Consider the following 24,306-nt stretch of genomic DNA (forward strand, 5'->3'; position numbering starts at 1 on the left):
TTTTTTTTAATGAAATTCAAATTATCTTGTTTTTAGAATGTATACTACTGTTCTTTGTTTTTGAAAGTCTGTTCACCAAGGCTGCATTTATTTATAATTTAAAATGACTGTTTTCTATTTTAATATGCGTGGGTATATAATTATTAGTTGCTATTAGTTGGGAAACTATATGCTTCTCGATGAAGTATGCTCTTTTTTTTTTCTCGATTCTTTGAACAGAACATATAACGAATAGCATCTTTGATAAAATCTTGTGACATTATAAATGCCTTTAGAGTCATTTTAAAACAAAAAAAAGAGTCTTTGCTGAATAAAAGTATTGATTTCTTACACTTTTTTTTTATATACACCGTAGTGTATATACAGCATATTTTTATATTGGAAAAATCTACAAAAATACTAAATTATTTTCAGTGTTAAGAAAATTAATTTTAAGATCTATGAATACAGTGAAGGTTCTTACAAAAATGAAGGAATTTTACCACGTACCATGGTTTTCTCTTGCCTATATTTTTTTCTCTGAATACACAAACTCTGAGTGCATGTCAAAGCCTTTATGTTTTTGTGGTACATGAAGAGAAACATTTAGTTGTAATCCCCACGAAGTCATGGTAGACTTCTTATTTATAAGAAAGCAGTAGAGCCTAAATTGTGCCATACAATTCATATATAGCCATATTCTGACTCGCCAGACACGCTGAGATCGGAGAAACAAAGTTTACTCTGTAAAAGACCTATACATTCCATACTATCCATGACAGAACAAGATGGCCTCGGTCATACTCTTAAAGGAGCTTCTTCCATTCTCATGTTTGTCAAAATCAGCCTTATTCCTGCACTCAATGAAGGATGACTCGCATAACAAAAAGTCAACTCAAATAATACACATACCTTATGAATGCCAACACTGGAAAAAACAGACTGCTAACACATCAGAAAGAACCAATGTGACCTTCTGTTTGAACCTTCTCTGTAAGAATCAGAGCAAAGCTTTGCAGACAGATGCCTGACCTCTGCTCAATGTTCAGATAATGAACTCTTTACTGCGAAGTCATCTAAGAGATGCCTCTTCTACACTGCACTTAAAGCCAAGATGTCACACACATTTTATGGGCACCATTATTTGGAGTTATAACAGAAATCCACCAGGCCACCAAGATGTTCTCCTTTGGTGGCACTGAGATGATATCTCACTGTAATATCTCAATATTTGAATCCATTTAGGTGTTGAATCTACAGTGTTTGAGACTGACAGCCATATTACTAAAAGGTGTGACACAAATTATCCTGTTCATGCACACTGCACAATTTCCATAATTTTGTCTTGTTTTCCTGCAAAACTGTTTGACTTTTTTTATTATTATTATTAACTTCACTTGTAACTACCTACAGTAAATGGCAAAGAGGATTTTTTTTCTCTTTTTTTTCATATTTTAAGCTTAAATCTCACTTCATCCTGGAATATAAATTAAAAATTTATTATATATAAAAATATATATATATATATATATATATATATACAGCAGTTATATATATACAGTATATCATATATAATATATCTATATATATATATATCTATATATATATATATATATATGTATGTCTAGTTTACTAACATCAGGTTTTTTTTTTTATCGCTGCCAAGCTTTCCAAAAATAAATCACAAAATATCTGAACAATGGATCGATGCTCAGCTACAAAGCGAGAATCGTAAAGTTATCGTCAAGCATGTGTTTGTGCACAGCGTACTTGACAAGAAGTGACCATAATTAATTGATGCAGATGATAATTGAAACCAGGACATAAATTTTTTCCAGAAGATAACTAAGAAAATACATTGGTGCTGACATTTCTTTGATAAGTGTGGCTCCCCCGTGCATCACAACCAGACAGACAGGCGAGAGGTTTTTGATGAACCACAAGCTCTCTCTACCCCTACTCAGAGAAAAAAAAGAAAAAAAAAGAGGTGTGTCTCTCGACCAGTAAAACAGCTGCCACTTTTAAATTTCTTCAATCGCCTGACACATTGACACCCACTCTCACAACCCCCAGCATGAATTATATATATTATTCTGCGCCAGGGAAAATTCCAAGAGTCCAATTCATACTTGAAATGTTGGGGCAAGTTGTCTCGCAGGCCTTGACCGGGTGTATATATGTGGCGCTCCTTCGCACAACCATAGAGGAGCCGAGCGAGCTGCTCAAGTATAAAATAAGTGAAAAAGAATAGGAGGAGGACAGGAAAAAAAGGACGAAGAAAAGAGAAAGCCTGAATCCTGTCAAAAATATTATCGAAACCAAAGGGGAAGCTCAAAGGTGATGGGCGGGTCTCCTCCCGCAGCAGTCGTGAGACCGGAAAAAGAGACAGAACAACAAAAGAATATAAAGAAAAGGAAAACAAATAGAGAGAGGACGGGGTGGGGTGGGTGAGAGAGAGAGGAACAGGATGTAGCCTCCTAGATAGAAAGCCCCATGTGGCTCCTATTATATGGGCCAGCACTGCGGGGTAAAACTGTGGTTGAGAGCGAATGCTTTATACAACTCTGTCATCTCGTTACGAACATTGCTAACCTTCTGTTTTCCTTTAAACAGACCCAGTCTCACTGCACGGGAAAGAGGAGGCTGTGTGTGCTTCTGCGATGCAGACCTTGAGTTAAAGAGTCCGGTGCGAGAGCAATGACAGAGCTACAAAGGTCTGAATGCATTGAAACACAATGCATGCACAAATACGGAGCAGCAATGCTGTGACATCACTGGAGTGTTTATATGAACAGAACACAAGGACATGGACAGCAGACAATGCTTTAGCATGGTAACATAAAAGTCATCTTGAGTTTACTGTAAAAAAAAAAAAAAAACTAACTTGCTTTCTTTCTTGCATTAATGGAAACACATGTAATAATAGCAACAACAGCATTGTTCTGTTCAGCTCCACTGAAAAAACACCGCTTCCCCATTTGGATTAAAGCAGATTAATTTCAAGCATATACAGAATGAAGAAAATTCAAGGATGCAAAGGCAACAATAGTATTGCATTGAATCTAGCAGTTCTCATATGGACAACAGGGCATGTTAAGACAGCATGTTTAGACCTAAAATAAAGTAATGAAAATGGCCATATACCTGTATGTCACCCATGATTTATTTATACCACAATTTAACAGTTTAGAATAATGGATTATTTATTTATTTATTTATTTTAATGTTTTATCTGACAACCCAAAACAAAAAATTAGTGTGTCAGAAATATTAGGTTAACAGATTTTGTGGTTGTGTGTGTTTTTCTTTAATAAATAATGTATCCTTTCATTGGATAATAAGAATTTAAAACGGAGGGGAAATATCATTATGAAATGAATGTTTTTCTCAAATACTCGTTGGTCACAATTATTGGCACCGCCTAATAAATTCTTATGAGTAAAATATCTCTAGGTAAATTCCCATTCAAATTTCACAATTTTGAGCACTCCAGCATGATTATAAACATGAAATCATCCAGCTCTGGCTTCCTGTTTCACAGAAATATAAAGAAGAGGGAAAACAAAGCCCAAATTCCGTTAATCATCCATCACAATGAGAAATACCAAATACTGCCTGGAAGAGGACGTGTGTCTATATCGAGCTAAGAGCAAGTGTGTGAAATGTGCCTGGAGAGGAGAGTTTTGAGTTGCGTAGCTAAAAGACTCCCAAGGGGAGAATTGCAGAAAATAGTTGAGCCTCTGGTTAAGAAAACCTTAGAAAAATTGTCAACAGAACCTACATCAACCACATGTTGTTTTTGGGAGGGTTACAAGAAAAAATTCTCGACCCAGCTCATTCAAAAACAAACTAAGCATATTCATTTTCAGCCATGACTGGAACTTTAAATGGGAAGGGCTTCTATTGATCAAGATGAAACTAAAAAATTAGCTTTTTAGCAGCAAACACGCAATAGGGGTTTGTGTTGAAACCAGAGAAAAAAAGGTACCCCATGTGTACAATGAAATAATACTGCTGTATTTTTTGATTGTTAGTGGGCCTGTATATTTCTGCTGGAGGTCCTGGCACATCCATGGCATCATGGGATTCTATCAAATACCACAGATAAAAATCAGTAAGTGACGTGACTCTGCTTTAGAAATCTTAATAATGGGCCATGTTTGGATGTTCCAACCACAATAACCCTTACAAAAAACCTCAAAACAAACACTGAAATGGGTGCACTGAGCTCAAACCCAAGCTTCTGCTATAGCCATGTCCGAGGAGATGGCACCTGACGCATTTCTCATACGGAAACGCGGAGACAGATCTGAAACTGAAACTGAGGAGAGAGCAACAACGGCAAGCTGGGATCTAAAGAGGTCTGGAGTGATTCTGGATGAAGGAAATGGTCTCTAATCTCTTGTCAGGTGTTTCTCTAACACTCATCAGGACATCTATTAGTGGTAGAGACTAAATTTAGAACATGTAAATGGTGCACAAATGGAGGTTTTCAAAAAGTAATGAAGAAGTAAGGGTCTCGGTTTATTTCCTACTGATATTTCCCCCTGTTTAAATTCTTATTATCCAATGAAACGGATAATTTTGCTGCTAAATTTTTTAAATATAGACAAAAAGGATTAACAACAAGCAGAGGAATTTTGCACCAGCCTTTTTTATCTAAGTTAACGCAAGGGTTTCCAATATTTGTGGGCCACGACCTATATATATAAATATAAGGATGCCTATATGCATTATCATAGATGTCACAGTTCTCCACAAAAATATACTTAAAGGACTGTGTGAACAGAAAATTGCAGCTTTGTAATCACAGGAATAAATTTGCATTTTTAAATGTATTCTCAACAGAAAACAGTTATCTTAAATTGTAATTATATTTTCTGTTTAAACTGTACATTACTGTTTTTAACTGAGATGCCAGATTTGGTGAGTGTAAGAGTCTATTTCAAAAGCATTACAAAATCTTACTGATCCCCAAAGTAAAAAGGTGTAACATTATATTTAAAAAAAATATATATATATATATTACTGTAGAAAAATAAAAGTACTTCAGTATGTTCTTTCACATCCTTTTTATTTTATTTAGTACAATATCCCTATTTTAGGCATATATATTATTAATATAACGAAACTATTTTATTTTAAAATATTATTATATTATACATACAGTAGTATTATATAATATAATAAATATATATTATATAGTATACTATATATATATTATAATTATTATAATAATTTTTATTATTTATGGATTTATTATTTTATTCTAAAGTTACAAAATCACAAATCCTCACACTTCTGCTCTAGCATGGATCATCTGTAAATATAATAAAAACAAATAAAAATGCACTTCTTTGGACAAAGCAATACATTGGTTCACTATAAACACTGTGCTTCTTTTTTTCATTTCAAGAGATTGTAGATTACCAGACTATTAATTAGTTTTACGCCAGAAGCAAAAGTAAAGAGGGTACATATAAAGCCTGTCAGACCCTCTGAAGTTCATAGTTCTGAAATAATACTTGACATCCTTCTCAGTGGGCACACAAATGAAGCTGAGGCCCGTCCTGACAGGTTCTGTGACCCTCCTCACGTATGGATGCTCTGTTTTGCCTCCCTGCACCTGAAGCCACTCCGAATTTAGTACCTTTTTTTTCTTTCTTCCTTCTGGAGGCCCAACCTGAACTCAAAGCAAAGTAGTAGCAAAGAATTCTCTAGAACAGATCAGAGACGCCTTGTTTAACAGAAGCTCATTACCCCACAATCAGTGACCCTGTGTAGTGTGTGCGCCAAACTGTGCTAAAAATAACCCTGTCATGTGTTTGATGTGAGTAAGTGTGTGTGTTAGCATGGAGCGTCGGATGTCAGAGTCAGCGCAGAGGTCACATTGAACCTGCAGGGTGATAGCACTATTGTTGTTTCTGTATCAAAGAGGAGTATGCAGGGAAGAGCAGAGTATCCACGGTTCATCAATAACGACCGCTGTCCTGCTGTCCACCTGACGAGACTAATCTGTGTGTAAAAATAGTTAGATTATAGGAAATACGGATCATAGAGTATAACAGGCAAATTAACTGACAATTAAAATGCAAAATCTATTATCTGCATGCATCTTATTGTCTTACTGACTGACATGTTAATCCTGTTAAAGACCTGACAAAGTGACATGATTACTAAAAGGTAGTACACCTTTACTAAAGTTGAATTGATGCAGCCACTTTTAGAAATAATAGTTGGACTTAGTGAAGATGAAGTCACAACATCATTGGTGGGGGGGGTTATTCTGGTTTTTTTCACATACCACCGGGCTGTGCAGGAATGAAAGGCGCAAAATCGCAAGGGCAACGTGAGTAACGGTAAGTTAATTAAGTTCTGTTGGTGAAATGACTGTGGTGGAGAACGCGAAAGATGTGTAAAAACAAGTCAAAGGAACAGAACAAGAGATGTAAGATGGTATTCTTGGGGAAAATTGAAAATGAAAAAACAAATAACTAAAAAATTTGATCACTTAACAACAAAAAAAAAAAAAAAAAAAACAAACAATAACAAAAAATCAAAAATACTAAAAACAAACAAGACACAACACAAAACACAATCATGTAAAAAAAGGCAAAAATACAAAACAATTTTGAACTATTTTGATACTAAGATGTTTGACTACTACATGTTTGCAACTAATATGCAAACTTGCTTGTGCGCAAACATTTGTTTCATAGAACCATATAGTTCCTGATGATATAGTATCTGTGAAAAGTAGCCCCAGGTTTCTCTTGTATATAGATGTGTACACTGATTATCATATAGGATCATATTAACACCATCTTTTATTATATTTTTATGTGGTTCGATTAAAGATTTTTAATGATTTTTAATGAGATACACACACACACACATCTTACTTTAAAAAAAAACGTTACTGTAAAAAGTGCTGTTCCTGAAAGAAACCGTTAAGCCTGGCTTAAAAAAAAACAATAAAATAATAAAGATTCGACATATTATTTTTTGCAGATCTGCATCTCCAGTGTGCTTACAGTGGAGCTCAGGTGACTATATTAACATGATTCCCCTCAGCAGTTTGGATTGGGATCAGACACATGCTGAAAATGGAATAAGAGGTTAGACTAGGCAAGTTTGAGAGGCCCAACGTGTTTGATATTAGCGGCTTGAAGTTGGAAGCAGCGTGTTTGGGCGTCGAGACCACAACACGGACAGCTCCTGTCTGACATGCATGTCTGATCTGATCAAGGGTATTAGCTGCAATGGGCTCTCGCTGGGAATTTTTAAAGGAATTCTGGTGCGGTGAACTTTCCAGAGAGAAAATGGTTGTAAAGTAGAGAGTTTTATGATAAAAATCGTTTAATTACACCCCGAGCCCGCTAGAAAGTGTCTTGGGTGGAAATTCAATAGTTAAAACTCGCTTTTTTGTATTCTTTCTTCAAGTAAAAATAAAAACCTATCTACCTTTAAAACATTTAAAGTTACATTTAAAGATAATATTTTCAAAAGAACTACATTGCGAATCTTCATCATTACAAACTGTGTAATAACAAACATTATGGTAAAGCATACCAAAATAACTATAATAAATTTTTAATAATGGAAAATTACATGCAATTAGTGTCCAAAACATTACATTCAGTTTAAGTCTATTTTTTAAATGTCTTAAATGTAGTTCTTTTTTGCAGTCCCACCTACTTTAACAAACTAATTTACCTGTGCATCACATCTCCATATTTATCTCACCAAATTCTGCTTCCCTTCCGCCCAGGCGCCCAGTTCCAAGGTAATGTACCACACGCTGCTTTCCCCTTAGTGTCTAATGCACAATTTATGCTAACGAGGTGTCTTCAGTGAGTGGAAAAAAAAAATCAATCCCCCGGGCCCTGATGGCGCCAGGGAGAAAGAGTGCTCTTTTGGATGACAGTAAAAGCATGAGGGGGGAATGAGTGGGCACTTTTAAAGTGAGGAAAGGTGGACGACGGTACAGAGTTTGGCCCATCCACATCATATTACAGCCTCATTTAAAGTCTGATTTCGATAGCAATTCCGTCCGTATTAGAAGCGAAGAAATGTTTTTAGAAAAAGGCAGATTTGAGGATTACACTCCCGTTCTGCCTGCTATTAAAAATGCATTTTTTGTTGTTCCGCCCGCAGCTGCATCCCTGAAGTTGATAAGCACAATGCTGCGCAGGGCAGCGCCCATAAATCAAAATGAAGTGATTTAAAGACAATGCGCGTACATCATAAGGTCTTTGTTGTTACGCTGCCTGCATTGTGCTTTGCTTTGGCCTTTGAAAAAACACAAGACGGAATGTGTGCGCATGTAACCGAAAAACCAATTTGGGGTGTAAACCAGGCCTCCAAGAAAGTGTGTAAAAGAAAAAGATGTTTCAATGGAATGAAACCGCTTTAAACAATAGGATTTGCCCTAAATCCTTATCCCACTATATTTCACCTCTTTAATTATTCCTTTTTGCTCGTCTCGCGGAACATGTAAGCACTATTGCGTGCTACCGAATGAAGGAGAGAGGAGCGTCATGCCCGCGGGGCAGCGGGTCTGTTTGAAACTTTAGAGCTCTAAGTGACATTACACGCCTTGTGATTCCTAATGCACTTTAACAAAACCCAATATGGCAAAAAAAAAAAAACGCAAGTAGAAATGTCACCAGCTGATTCGAAAAAACGTGAATTATCCTGAAATTATCAAATAACGTACAAATTTGTGTGCGTTGTTCCAAACTATATTTTTTTTGGGTTGTCCCTGACATACACTGAACCATTTTATGAGCACACAAACATTAAAAAAACAAAAATAAAAACAACAAACATATGGTGTCTTTGGGGAGAAAAAAAAAAAACAAGCATATGGTGTTTTATACGACCTCAGCTTTTTGAGAAAGCACTGTGATCCTTTCTGCCGGTTGTAGTTTCTCTCCTGCATGGACTATGAGGTATTTGAGATGGTCTGAGCGATACATGATGAATATGAAGTGGTCTGCTACTTATGCGCTATCGTGCTCAGTGACTTAGCAAGCAGGTTCAGCAGAGGCCAGGCCACAGTAAATGAAAAACTCCTCAGCAGGACAATACAATCATCAGAGCAAATGTATGCGGCCCAGACGGCCCGCAATATCGCGTGTCTCTCGCTTAATGCAGGACACTGACAGGGCATGATGGGTATGAGGAGGAGGAGGAGGAAAGAAGCAAGGGGGGTTAAATCGTTGAAAGAAAAAAAAAAGATGGAGGGAAAGACTAACAAGGAGGAAAGAAATATGGTCTGAGATGTGTGGAAGCATATTAGCTGATGGAAGTTGTTTCTTTTTCCAATTTTTTCTAACATTATCTGGTTAGGCCGTGAAAGCAAATAGAACTTGCCATGGCTAATATCTCATGTAGGGCTCATAGAGAGGAGATTTATCATGATGAAATATTCTAATTCATGCAGGCTGTGCACACATTATGTGGACGCCGCTCTTTTGGACTTTCTGTCAGTGAAAATCATCATTTCCTCTAAGAATATAAGAAAAAGAGCACATTATTAAATTTTGTTTACGAATGAGGAATTTTCAAAAGAAATTATAGTTCTTTTACATTTACATTACTGCCTTACAAAAAAAAAAAGTACTAGTTGCATCAATTTGTTATATTCATGACTTTCAATTTACATTTTTTTATTTTAAAAATTTATGTAGACAGACCCGATAGATAAAAAAAAATGAAGGAATTATTATTATTTATTGTAATTAAATTATAATTAATAATTAAAGATTAATGTCTTCCATGATGGATTACATAACGCTTTTTAGTTATTATTGTTTTTAAGAAAACTGCATCACAATTGCAATTTTTTAGCCAAAATAAATATTTTAAACTTAAAAAAAAAAAAACTGCTTTGATAGAGTTTAATAAGTATGTGAATTTTTAGTAGGAGTTTATAACTTTAATGGGCTTTCCTTAAGCCCTGAAATTCTTAAATTCTCAAATTCTGGACTATGGGTTATTCTGCATAACAAACTAAAGACGATACAATTTAAAATTCTGGACTCCGTAAAAACTTTTTAAGAGGACAAATCAGAGAATACAAAATAAAATTAAACAATGACAGTAGGACAATGAACAACAGATATTAAAGCATGAAAAAGAAATTGGAAAAGAAAAAGAGGGTGGAACAGTTCCATGGTTTGAGGGCAAAATACACATTGAGTGTGTCTCAATGCCCCTCAACCCCCCACTTCTCTTCCAAGGGGTCCAACATTTGGACCCTGTTTGTGAAAAGAGTAGAGTTTAATGTGATGATATTCCTATTCTCTCACGTCTTGTGGTCGACTTACCAGTACATGATCAACCCTGATGCGCCTGCTGTGTTTTCAGAAAGGAGCCTAAGGGACCCTTACACTCCACCCTGCTTCCTCTGAGGCCTTTTAGGGCCCTTAAAACACTTACAGAAGACCCTTCCGAATCTGAGCCTTCCCAGAAAGCACATCTATTAATTAAGGTAATATGCCCTGAGGAGGGCAATTAGAAACCGCAGATAGCTGCATACCCTGTACTTGTCCTGATAGACTTGAGAAAGCACTGTGATCCTTTTCTGCCGGCTTAGTAGCTTCCCGTACGGGACTATGAGGTATTTGAGTGGTCTGAGCGATACATGATGAATGAAGTGGTCTGCTACTTATGCGCTTTATATCGCGGCTCAGTGATCAGCAACAGGTCTGCAGAGGCCAGCCACAGTAAATGAAATTTCAGCAGGACAATACATCATCAGAGCAAATGTATGCGGCCTAGGACGCACATGCAGTTCCTCGCCAGCAGGACACTGACAAACGGCATGATGGTAGGAGGAGGAGGAGGAGGAAGAAGAAGGGGTGGAAATCGCTGAAGAAAAAGATGGAGGGAAAGATCAACAAGGAGGGCAAAATATGGTCTGAGGATGTGGAAGATATTAGCTGATGGAAGCTGTTTTTTCCAATTTTTTTTAATATTATCTGGTTAGGCCGCAAATAGAACTTGCCATGGCTAATATCCTGAAATTATGAGGAGAGATTTATCATGATGAAATATTCTAATTCACATGCAGGTTGTGCACACATTATGGATCTACGCTTCTGACCTCATGAAAATCATCATTTCCCAAGAATATAAGAAAAGAGCACATTATTAAATTTATTTAATGAGAATTTTCAAAAGAAATATAGTTCTTAACATTTAAATTACTGCCTTACAAAAAAAAAAGTACTAGTGCATCAACTTTGTTATATTCAATGACTTTTCAACTTACATTTTTTTATTTAAAAAATTATGTAGACAGACCGATAGATAAATTAAAATTGAAGTAATTATTATTATTTATTGTAATTAAATTATAATTAATTTAATTAAATAATTAATGTCTTTTCCATGATTGATTACATAATCGATTTTTTATTTGTTATTTTTTTTAAAGAAAGCTGCACTCTGAATTGCAATTTTTTAGCCAAATACATCTTTTAAACTTAAAAAAAAAAATGCTTTTTTATAGAATTTTAATAATGTATGTGAATTTTTTAGAGTATTATTAACTTTAATGGCTTTTCCTTTAATGCCCTGGAAATTCTTAAATTCTAAAAATTCTGCTTATCTATCAGGTATTCTGCAATAACAAAATAAAATACACAATATTACAATTCTGAATACATCTGAAAAACCTTTTTAAGAGAAAAATACAGAGAATACAAAATAAAATTAACAATGACAGATGGACAATGAACAAATAGATATTAAAAAGACATGAAAAAGAATTGGGAAAGAAAAAAAGAGGGTGAAAAGTTCCATGTTTGAGGCAAAATGACACATTGAGTGTGTCTCAATGCCTTAACCCCTCCCACTTCTGGAGCCAGCGGTGTCCAACATTTGGCCCTGTTTGTGAAAGATGTAGGAGTTTAATGTGATGATATCTCCTCTTCTCTCACGTCTGTGGTCTAATTACCAGCTACATGATCCAACCCTGATGCGCCTGCTGTGTTTTCAGCAAGGAGCCCTTAGGGACCATTACACTCCACCCTGCCTTCCTCTGAGGCCTTTTAGGGCCCCTTAACACTTTACAGAAGACCCTTGAATCTGAAGCCCTTCCCCAGAAAGCACATCTATTAATTAAGGTAATTATGCCCTGAGATGGCAATTAGAAACCGCAGATAGCTTTTAGCCTGTCTGTCGCTTCCAAAAGGCTTGGTTTCAGCACCATCTGCCATGTCAAAAACCACCACAGCATCTTGTGTTTCCGAGAGAGGAGGGCAAAGCAGCGTTATCTGAGATATAGACCTTCACCTGACCGAAGGGTCAAATTCTGGACCCTCTCATATTTAGGCTTTTCATCTGATATGAAATGACAAATGAAACGCTTATCATGTGTCACTCACTATCCGCTTGAATAGTGATCCTTATTATCAATTCCTGTGCGGGTGTTCAGAGGATATGATGTTAATAACCTGCAGAACTTAGCGAAGAGGAAAAGAAAGTTATAGCGCCTGATTAAAAATGCTCTGTGATTGTATTGATAGGCTGATTCTTTTAGATATTGATTGAACAGCACCGTAATATGACGAAGCTAGATTTTGGAGGTTTTTTATTGATTCCTCCGTTTTAATCAGACAATGATAACGGAGGTTGCCTATTGATCGTTTTGGACATTCAATAACCTTGTTTTCATTTGGAAGTTTTCACTGTACCTTATCGACCAACATGTGTTCTTCTTTTAAGCCGTACGTTGCCAGAGCAAAATTCAAATTGTTAACACCTACGCATTTTTTGGACTTTCTTTGAAATCTACTTCCGTGCCACGACAGGGATGGTAAATAATGCCAAACGTTGACTTTCCGCAAGAGGACGTGAAAATGCAAGTGTGACTTTTTCAGTAGTTAAAATTTAACAAATAAAAGCGATGTGTGGCCACTCAATAAACACAAAGCCCAAACATTCCATTGTTTTCAATTCAGTAAGAAGCCTAATTATCAGATTTTTTCATAAAATACCATTGACTCACACAAGAAGGTTATAAATAGGTCACAACAAGCTCTTTACCATCGTGGCAAACACGTTTTTGCTCATCGGGCTCGTCAGTCTAATGTTGTTTCAGCACCAAAAACCTTGAGGTTCCTACAGTTGTTTAAATTGCCAGGGAGTTTCAGCCATAAGGCACATGTACACACACACAGGCAACTTCAGACGAGACAATAGAATGCTATGGTTACGAGGTCCGTGACAGAGCACAATCGCGACATTTTGTCCAGTGAGTGTTATAACCCCCCCACATTTTCATTTCCGTTTCACCTCCCATGAAATTTACCATAAGCATTACGGGTCATTGCAGAACCAGATAAATGGAAAAACGCTTACCCGGTTCTTCCCAGTAGCAGGAATAACATGTCCACATAGTTACCGATCTTCTTCTTTCGCCTGCTGCTTGCTCTGACTCTAAGATTTCGTGTTACAATGTGTCGTCAGTGTCATGTTCCTATCAGCTGAAGCCATCGTAAAAATCCACTAATCAAGCTTTCCTATTCCAGAGCTTGACAACAGAAAAGCCTATGAAATGTCTCTCAGAAGTCTAGTAAGGTTTTAGAATAACCTGATAGGGGACTGACAGGTTGTACCGAAAATTAACAACATGAAATATAGTAGCTCTGTGCTGAGATAACTGGCTTGGCTTTAAGCGGTTAAAACAAGGGCTTCAGAACCCATCCTATCTGGTTTATCAAACCACTAGCCCTAAGTATTAGAGTTCAGCACATAAATTGTTGAGGAGAGATGTGCCGTTACTTTTCTAAGTGCTACCCACACTGGTACAGGCCAAAATATTTCTTTCTTGGTATTTTTATTAAATTAACTAGCTTCATTTAAATGTGTGCTTCCAGAAATTTCAAGAACTGTATGTTCTTCAACAAAAAAAAAATTTCTTCCACAAAAAACAACAACAACATTATCTTCAACAAAAAAAATAGTTGTTGAGAGGAAAACCTAATATAGAGCAGAAAAATATGATTTGCAGTTTTCTACACTTTTTAGCATTTAAATTCAGTTCAGAAGACTAGTCTTCTTGGAGAAAACAAGTAGGCTAACTTACTTATAAAATCGTAAACCCACAGAATTTTGGTGTTTAACAACTGAGGGACAAAATTATAATTAGTATTAAAATGTTTTTAATGTAAATTTCGTAAATCAAAAAGAGCAAAAGAAAAATACCAAAATAAAAGACTAAGAAGTCACTGCTTGTTTTAAACAAAAAAGGAAAATCAACCCTTGAAACATTCACACCAACACACCTCAACCAACACACACACCACACACTCATTATCAACTCATTGTCAGTTCCACTTCCCACCATCCACAACACAGCATCATAGTATAGACCTTGCACACAGAAACATCTAAAACAAAATCTATAAATCTAGTTTGACAACATTTTCTTTGGCTATGAAACACTCACAATAATCTTTTTTTCATAGAATTTCTCATTCCAATATTTCCCAGACTTCTTATGTTTCTCCTTCTCCTCCACCTCCTGCCATCATTACTTTTAAAGCTTTTTTTTTTTTTTAATCCCATGTCTAGTGTGTCCTGAGCAGTTTGCAGGATGTATGTATATCCCTTACGTCCCAACAGCCCCTACTCTTTCATTACATATCTGAGTGAACATGGGGCACAGGGCTGGACTCCACCAGCACAAACATGCGGCTTTGCTTCAGATGTTCTAACTTCCAGAGAGCTGTAGTCTCAGCCCGTTTTTCCCTCAGCCAGGGTTTAGGAGGAGGCGCGGTGAAACGCTCTCAAACGATAGGTTTAATTTAATGCCAGTTTTGAGAGGCTTAGTTAGTTTCAGGCCTCCGTGCACCAGTTTCTTCAATCGGGAGAGAAAACTGCCAGTTCACTCCTTTAAAAAACATTACTGGCACTTCCCAATTATTTGTAGACTGATGCAATTACCATAAAATATGTATCGAACATGGATGAGTGGAGGGAGGATAAACCCCAGCAGAATCACAGAGGCATAATGTATATATGGGCTGCTGTGCATCCCAGGTCTTGTTGTGTGTCTCTTTTGGTTTTACCACAGGAGGGCCAAAGCAATGTGGCCTCCTCGATTGAAACGGACAAAGCCCTATACGATTACCATTATTATTGTCTTTTTCCAATCTTTCTTCACACCCCCCTCCATTTCTCTTCCTCTCTCCATCTTTCTCAGAGGATGGGGATTTTTCCCCTTTTCACAGATTTAAACAGAGTGACAATGCCACCAGTCATGCAGGACAGAACAGTATGTGGCAGGACAGGCAGCTGGTGAAGCCATTTCAAGATGACAAACGCCACCAATATGTCAAACATTAACAGCTCGATTTTACCTGACACCCGAAGGACACACCGTGCCCTTTTTAACGTTTCACCGTGCACAACTGAGCAGTTTAGGTCTCATTGTGTTTAGTAGGATTTAAAGTTAATAATTGTAATAATTAATCATTTTAATAATTAAGAATGATTAAAATTATTATATTAATAGTTAATAAATGCAAAAAAAAAATGAAATCATCAGTTTTTATGGCTAAATATGAACAGACATTATTTACATTACATTTAGTCATTTAGCAGACACTTTTATCCAAAGCGATTTATAAAAGAGGACAAAGGAGCAATACAAATCAGCAAGAGAGCAATGATATGCAAGTGCTATCTTAACGCTAGCGGGTTTTTTTATTATTATTATAATAAATAAAAAGAAAACAGATAGAATAGAAAAAGAATAGAGCAAAACTAATGTTAGAGGCCTTTTTTGCTATTGTTAACTGTATAATAAATAAAAAGAAAAAATAAAGAGATGAAGATGGAAAGAGATGTATTTTAGCCGATGCTTGAAGATGGCATTATGTGTCACTTATGAACTGCATAAAAGAACACAGTTTGGAATAATCATTGTACTATTTTTGCTTGTAAATGCATGTAAAATTCCATTAATATAAATATTAAAAGAATTGCAATCCTTTTTTGCTTTAAGGGAAAACTCCTTCATTTCGCTCATCAAAAAATGTAATCATTAACCGACTCATGTAATTTTCATATTCTACTCTTTTAGTAGTGTTATTAATTTTCTCCTAGCATTCATAATTTTATAAATACTTAAAAAACAACTAAACAATGTATACATACAGTATATAGACTACTGTTAAAAAGTTTGGTGTTGGTACAATTTTTCATTTTTCATGTTTTTGCAAGAAGTCGCTAATGCTAAACAAGGTTGCATTTATTTGATCAAAAATATAGTAAAATTACAAATTACAATTTAAAACATCTTTCTATTTTAATATAATTTTAAATTATAATTTATTCCTTGGATGGCAAAACTGAAATTTCAGTAGCCCTTGATTTATTCTTCAGTGTCATATCATCCTTCAGAAATCATTCTAAAATGCTGATTTGGTTCTTATTATTATCAATGTTGAAAACATTTGTGCTGTTTAATATTTTTGTGAAAACTGTGATACATTTTTTGATAATAGAAACTTTAAATTAACTGCTAAATTACATTGTTTTACGCACATCATTTTAAGTGATTCTGGCAGGAAAAAAAGAACCTGCAAAAACACACGCTAACATGTCTTGTGTGTGCACATGCTTCATTTGTGTGTGATGTGGTAAAATGTATTTGCACTCTGTGCAATGATGTCTAACATTTTTGACGTGAGGTGCTTTCTGTTTGAGCGCCTGGATATGTGTGGGCCAACCTCACAGCATATGTGTACATTATGATTTGTGTTATTTTTGTGTGTCTAAGCCACTGTCACATTTCAGTCACCCTGCATCACACTCAGTAGGAAAGAAAAGAAAAAACATATCCGAAGCAAACGGCAGATGAGAATCTTTGTCTCTTCCTGGAGAACATGTGGTGTAACCACCCTAAAACATACACACACACACACACACACTCACACCACCTCTCACTCTCAATTATTTGTCTGCTGTCACAACAAATCAATCAAATTACCACAGCAAGTCTGTGTGCAGGTGCTGCTAGTGCATTGCTAGTCACATTAGCTTTGAAATGTATGAGGGTGCCAGCAATTTTATTACTCTTAGTTTATTTAATACGACTCACTCCCTATGAATCGTCTTACAACTGCCTCAAACTTAAAACAAAGGACGGTGTTGAAGTCATGCTGGGAATACAGTATTTTAAGTTAAACCAAGCGATAGAGAGATAATGTCCAATTTTTATAATAAAGGGTTTAAAAACAAGTCAAGCCCATGGAGAGCATCAGTGGTATGCTTTTATAATGTTACAAAAGATTTGGTTGTTTCAAATAAATGCTGTTGAGCTTACTATTCATCCTGGAAAAAAATCTGAAAAAGTTAATATTCATTTTCATCCTGAAAAAAAAAATAAAATAAACAAAGTTCAAAAGTTAACACCGATAATGATAATAAATGTTTCTTGAGCAGCAGATCAGCATATTAGAAGGAATTCTGAAGGATTATATGGAATTGAAGACTGGAGCAATGGCTGCTAAAAATTCAGCTTTGCCATCACAGAAATAAATTACAGTTTAAAATACTGTATATTAAAACAGAAAATATTATTTTAGATTGTAATCACATTTCACAACATTAGTTTTAACTGTAATTTTTGATCAAATATAGCCTTGGTGAGCATAAAAGATTTAAACATAAGACAAAAATGTAACAAATTTTACAAATCACAAACTTTTTAATTAATTTGAACCTAATTAGTCTGTCATGCTACTTAAACATAGTAATCAAAATGGTATTTTTGGTGGCAGAATATTAAAACACAAATCCAGGTTACTTGAAGCCCCTTAACCCCTATTATCTACGTTTACCTTGTAATGGAATATCACTGTTGTCATGTCTAGCTACATAGTGAATGAACAAGTGCAGTTCAGCACCACGGACAGTTCACTCAATTACCACTTAATGGAGCTTTAAGTTTCCTTAAAGTGTCTTCAAGGGTCATAAAAAAGGTGTTAAAAGATTGCATGTGTTGTACTTTTTTTTTTCTTCTTAAAAAAAAAAGATTTTTAATTTCACTTCATTTCAATCCTCTAGTTAAAGCAGTTTTTATCATCTTGTCAGAGTTGTAAACCCACATTCTCTAGAGAGGTATCATTTGCTGTAGCAGATAACTTTCCTTTAGCAAGTATTGACTCGACATCTAAACAAAAGTCTCTCAAATTAACTTACACCTGTGGTATTTTTTTTTTTTTTTAATACAACAAGAGTAACAGTTGTTGTTACTTTAGTTACAAACATATCGCTAACAAATTATGCGCTTTCTATTGTCTTTTTCCCGTGTGCAACTTTATCACCCTAAAGGCTTCGAGTTTCTCTTTGACTTGGCTACTTTTAGCTAAACTAAGTGAGTTAGCAGCGTCAAGTTGCCCCGGTCTGACAGGAGAGGGATTCCTGTGAGACTACAACTGCTCTTTCATTGAGACAGAGGAGCAGTGTTGTGATTAGAGCCAACTTGGTTCCTCATTAGCCTACGAGCGTGGAGAGACTCAGGCAATTACTCCTCATCCCTGAGTACCGTTTTATGTTTCCTGCAAAGGGAACGCGAACTCTCGCGCACTATTCCTTCCCTGGTATGCGCTACGCTGCAGGTTCTGATGTTCTCCGATCAGGCAGCTTACAATATGAATATGAAAGAGGCCAAGTATACATTTGTTCTGCATTAACTCAAAGTAGGCTGACAATGTAGCACTGATCTTTCATTTGCTTTACATCTCTTTAGGGAAAATATGGTGTATTACAAGGATGTTTCCAAAAAGCCTTTTCATAGGTCATGAAAAGACAGTTATTTCATGATCTGAGGGTTACCCTTATGTTTTTTGCAAAAGGCCTGTTTTGAGGCTTTCTGATCTGATGAGCAACCACGTAGATGTTATTTTCGTTCTGCAGCTTATTGAAAGACACTTTGATATAAGGAGAGGCACATTCTGTCATTTGGTTTGTTATGAGACAGAATTTGGTAGGAACGCACAACAGAGGGATTTGTAAGTTTTCAAAGCAGTGAAATCATATCATTAAGTCTCATATCAAGTCAAATGAAATCAAACGATGTTATTTGTGGCATAAAGAAAGTCACAGTGTCAAGCAAACACACTTCATTTTGCAAGGTTTTTTTTTTTTTAAACACCACCCTACTTCATATATATTCATATTATAATTTCCAATCCAAACTTTTTTTCTAAACATACAACATTTCTAAATATATATATGATTAATTCCATTCCTAACACCATGTTTACAGTCTGATGGACAAACAACATGAGGCTGATTCTTATTCTATTCAAGTTGTAGTTGGAATCGTACACATAGTGTTCAAGAGGGAATTCACTTTCTTTACTTGACATGTCCAGACATTAATCTTCCTGACAAAATAACAGCTACAGCGGCGCCAGGGTTTAAAAATGAGCACAGAGTAACGCAAGTGCAGGCTTTTATTTAGACGACCGTACCGAACTTCATGAAGCTGCCCCATCGCTGTGACGACCATTCATCAGTGCAGAGACGCAGTGGCGGGTTTGCACACGCACCACTGAGCCTTCTGCTCCGCACACTCACGTGGACAGTCACAGCGAGGCACAGACATCTCCTAATTTGGAAAAGGGTGAGCTATGATGTTATAAAGGGCCCTAGGAGCAATACAAGTACTTTTCTTATTCTTAAAAGTGATCAAATTATTTTTCACATTAAAGGGTTAATTCACCCAAATATAAAAATTCTGTCATCATTTACTCACGCTAATGTCACACTAAAACTGTATGACTTATTTTCTCCTGCAGAACACATAAAAAAGATGACTTCCATTATATAGATGAAAAAATAAGTTGCACATAAAACCTACAAGTTTGGAACTACGTAAGGTTGAGTAAATAATGAATGAATTTTCATTTTTGGTCAGCTATCAAAGACAACTAATAAATGAGTATTCATAGATGAATAAAGACAGAACCAAAGCATGCACATCAACAGCAAAAAAAAGCTCTAAATTGGTTGCTTAAAAAAAGAAATTAATAAAAAAACAAACAAAATTTGGCACACCAATAAGCTCTAAAAAATGCAAAACAATTTAACTAATGGACTTCACACAAGGTAACGTTTCGAGCTAACAGGCTCTTCGTCAGACAATAAAATCAAATAATTCTGGCACATTTACAAAAATGTTAAAGGGATACTCCACCCCAAAATGAAAATTTTGTCATTAATCACTTACCCCCATGTCGTTCCAAACCCGTAAAAGCTTAGTTCGTCTTCAGAACACAATTTAAGATATTTTGGATGAAAACTGGGAGGCCTGTAACTTTCCCATAGACTGCCAAATAAATAACAGTGTCAAGGTCCATAAAAGGTTTGAAAGCATCGTCAGAATACTCCATCTGCCATCAGACGTGTAATCTGGGTTATATGACGTGACGGGAAAACTTTTTGTAAGCGAAGAAGTTTTCTGAAGATGAACAAAGCTTTTACAGTTTTGGAACGACATGGGGGTAAGTGATTAATGACAATTTTCATTTTGGGGTGGAGTATCCCTTTAAGCTAAATAAACTAATAAATAAACAAATACAATTATTTTTTCCCAAAAATCTTTTTCTTAAAATCATTAAATGAAACATTTAAGGAACCACAGTCGTTAAGAGTAATTAGAACCTGTATCACTAAATCCTTTAGGGAACTTTTTCCAATAAGGTCCTATTAGTTAACATAAGTGAATGCATCAACTAACATTAACTAACAATGGTCAATATATTTGTTACAGTATTCATTAAATTTTTGTTAAAATTAGCTATTAAAAACCTTATGTTACCATTCTTTACAACTCCCATCCCTATTCAGTAATATATAACTAAGCATAATGTCATCAGGACTCTAATGTCTTTGTTTAATTCATGCAATAATGCACAAATAATTGGTATCTTGCTCTAATAATGGGTCAAACGGTAGAATGGAATTGATGTAACACATTGCATTCACAAGACAATGACATCATAAATGACTTTTTAGTACATTGTTGTTGTTTTTATAATTCACACGTTTTAATTGAATTCTCACCCTGACACAAGCAACGTATTTGATCTTATTTGAATTTCATTAGTTTGACTTTTCTATTAGAACTCATGAAAGTGGCCCGTCTCCTTCACTTTCCTTGAACAGAGCCGAGTGTTTGATCTTGAGTTAATTAGAACATACTACACAAACACACTGATCTATGTGTCTTTTTTGGTGCTTGAGGTGGAGATCTCTCCAGGTTGTGATTAATCAGGCCTGCGGGGCTGAGCTCACTGCTCAACTAAGACTGTCTGGCAGAAGTGCTGTGCCAGCAGCTCTCCATCAATGGGGGGATGATAGGATAGTATTGGGGGATTGTGGGACTGTGTAACTGGCTGTAGGGAAAGCAGACACAGTCAAATCATTTAATGTCACATGGCACCCGTGACACTACACCCTTAGATAATCCCTCAGGTTCTGAATCTAAACTGAGAGGCCTAGTCAGAATAAGTCACACTAGTTTATCGCTGGGTATTTTTTAGGATGAGCACTTTTCTGTTTGCACCACAGGTAAATACAATGTCAATGTTCACAATTTGAGTGCAAAGAAGTATTTAAAGGGACAGTTCTCCCAAAAGTGAACTCACTGTAATTTTGTTCCAAACATAAAATAAATAATTCTTATATCAAAAACAAAAGATAATATGAAGAATGTTGAGATCCAAAACAACACTGGACCCTACTGACTAACTGTATGGAGGTAAAAATAAATAAATAAATATGAAAAGTGTCAGACCAGTTTTATTTTTTCCAAATGTTTCATAGAAGAAAGTTGTAGAAGTTTGGAACAACATTAATCATTTGTTGGTGAATTATTCCAGGATAGTGGGGTTGACAAGTGTCAGACCAGTTTTACTCTTTATTGCAAATTATATTACCTGGATAAGAATTTAACTCAAACTGGTTATTTATTTTTATTTTATTTTATTTTTATTTTATTTTATTTTATTTTATTTTATTTATCAAAAACTTTTTTTTTTAAATGTTAGCAAAAAAAAAAAAAAAAGGAAAATGTCAGAATGTCCTATTATTTGGTTTGTGCTCCTTTTGTGCAAAATTATATAAATATTAAACAATTTATTAAACAATCACTTTTTATTAATATTTTATATTGCATTTTTTTTACCTAAATATTATAGCAACACGATGCGACAAAATAAAAATGTAAAAATATAGTTTTACTAAAACTTACTTAAATACTACTACTTTGTTTTAAGCCAAGTTTAAATTAGATTCCTTATTCTAGATTTTCAATATAGCCTCACTTAAAAAAAAAAAAACTAATTTAGATGAAAAAAAGACTTGTTCATCACTGTTGCTGAACAAGCATATATGTCCAGTTAAAACGCTAGAAGTTTAAGACAGACAATTAATGGAGCATTCAAATTCACTCCAAAATAGAACGTCTTTTCTAGGGTCCATTTTAGTGAGTCTTCAAAATGTGAAGCAAGCCCCATAGGCACATTATCGTGACTGAGGGAATTCTGGGAATTTTTGATATTTATTTAGCCCTTGTGAGTGTTTATTAAAAGCCTAGACGTGCTTTGATGCATGTTGTTATTTATGCATGTTTGTGTCCATTAGAGACTTCTTCTTCCCACTATTTTAGCCACCCGTCCATCCATCTCTTTGGGACAACCTATTTCCTGCCATGCATTATTTTAATCTACGTCCTCCTCCTCCTCCAAAAAAGGAAAACGTGCTATTTTACATGCACTCAAATTTATAACCTATTTTTTAGTCAGGCATTAGAGAAGGCACCTCATCTAAGATTTATGACTGATGGTTTCCCCCCTTCAACCCCTCAATCTAATGGTATAAAAGAGACAATGTTTTAAACATTAAAATGAAAACCATTTACAACTATGATCAAAAGAGAACATTTGTGCATTAAAGTTTAAAAGGCAAGGAGAAGTATGGACTCGTGGACGGAAGCAAAGAGGAGGGGGAGAGACAGAGGTAAAGAGGAGAAGACACAAGCATGCTAGTGAATTTTCCTACTGAAAGAAGAAAGAGCCTTAAAGTGCTTTTGCGCTTCGTTGCAAAACGCTGACCTGTAATGAATGTGAACTACTTTCCCCACCTATATCATTCTGATCCTCCTGTCCTCTGCCTTTTCAAGCACTTTCCGTAGGTACGCCTTAAAACTCGTGCTGTTTAGATGGGGTGATGCTACTATGAGATGGCACCACTTTCACAAGTCCCAAAAACACAACAAACTGTTGAAGACTGAATGCTGTATAATAAAGAATGCTTTTATGATTTCTCCTTGTAGAATTTGGCTTTAAAATATATGATGGTGCTTTGAACACAATTTATAACAGCTATTTCATTTAGTTTATAGATTTAAATATTCAAAAATAACAACAATGATAATAATGTGTATGACCCGAGATTCAAACTTTGCCAGAAATTGGAGTTCAAGTAAAAAGACCACAAGCGAGACAAGACCATATTAACATTATGTACTGTATTTGCAAATTATAATAGGGTGACTAACCTCTTTCCCAGACATGTCCTGGCTGGGATTTCTAAATTGCCTAAAATGTTCAGGTTTGGGCTTTGTTTTCATGCTCTTTACAGTCCTCATACATCATATGTACACGTATTTACAGAAGTCAGAATTAAAGTCAGAATTACATTACAATGCAAGTACTTAGACAAGACCATAGTAACATTAAAAAATTATTAGAATTTACATTCTCAAAAATTCTGACCATTTTTTAATACTGATACACTACACTATAAAAAGGTTTTTTTTGTAGCTGTAAATAATACAAAGATTATTGAAGAACTTTTTACATGAAAATACTATTTCAGTTTTTCTACTTCTACTTCAAAGTTTCAAATTTAATTCAATGTGTTAAAATTGTAACTACACCAATTATTTTTCACTATGGATTCATACCTTGCAGATTCTGTAGGGGGAGCGTCATGATGCCACCAGCAGCAGCGGCTGCCACCAGGCCCTGTATGTTGGCAGCAGTGGGCAGAGAGAGAACCAGACAAACAGGAAGCCAGATGCCCGCCAGCATTAAAGGGGATCAGAATGGGCTGGTTCAGACCAGGTGCCCCTCCGGACATCACTCCACTAACTGCTGACGCCAGCTGCTGAGCAACCAGCAGAGACTGAAAGAGAGAACAAACAGGAAGTTTAACAAGTTATTTATTTATTTATTTATTTATTTATTTATTTATTTATTTATTTAATGTATGCTGTGCAGTATCTCGGTG

General features: G+C 35.5%; 1 protein-coding gene across 1 annotated transcript in view; it reads right to left on the reverse strand.

Annotated features, from left to right (window-relative positions):
* Positions 1–24,071, reverse strand: part of LOC122135456 (POU domain, class 6, transcription factor 2-like) — a 45,840-nt gene extending 21,769 nt beyond the window's left edge. Inside the window, exon 1 of the mRNA XM_042714896.1 lies at positions 23,981–24,071. Within this exon, the coding sequence (XP_042570830.1) occupies positions 23,981–24,008 (28 nt within the window). The 5' untranslated portion in view covers positions 24,009–24,071. The remainder of the gene's footprint in view (positions 1–23,980) is intronic.
* Positions 24,072–24,306: the final 235 nt, after the last annotated feature.

The sequence above is a fragment of the Cyprinus carpio genome, chromosome A24 (genome assembly GCF_018340385.1).
Source record: "Cyprinus carpio isolate SPL01 chromosome A24, ASM1834038v1, whole genome shotgun sequence".
In the NCBI taxonomy this organism is placed as follows: domain Eukaryota; kingdom Metazoa; phylum Chordata; class Actinopteri; order Cypriniformes; family Cyprinidae; genus Cyprinus; species Cyprinus carpio.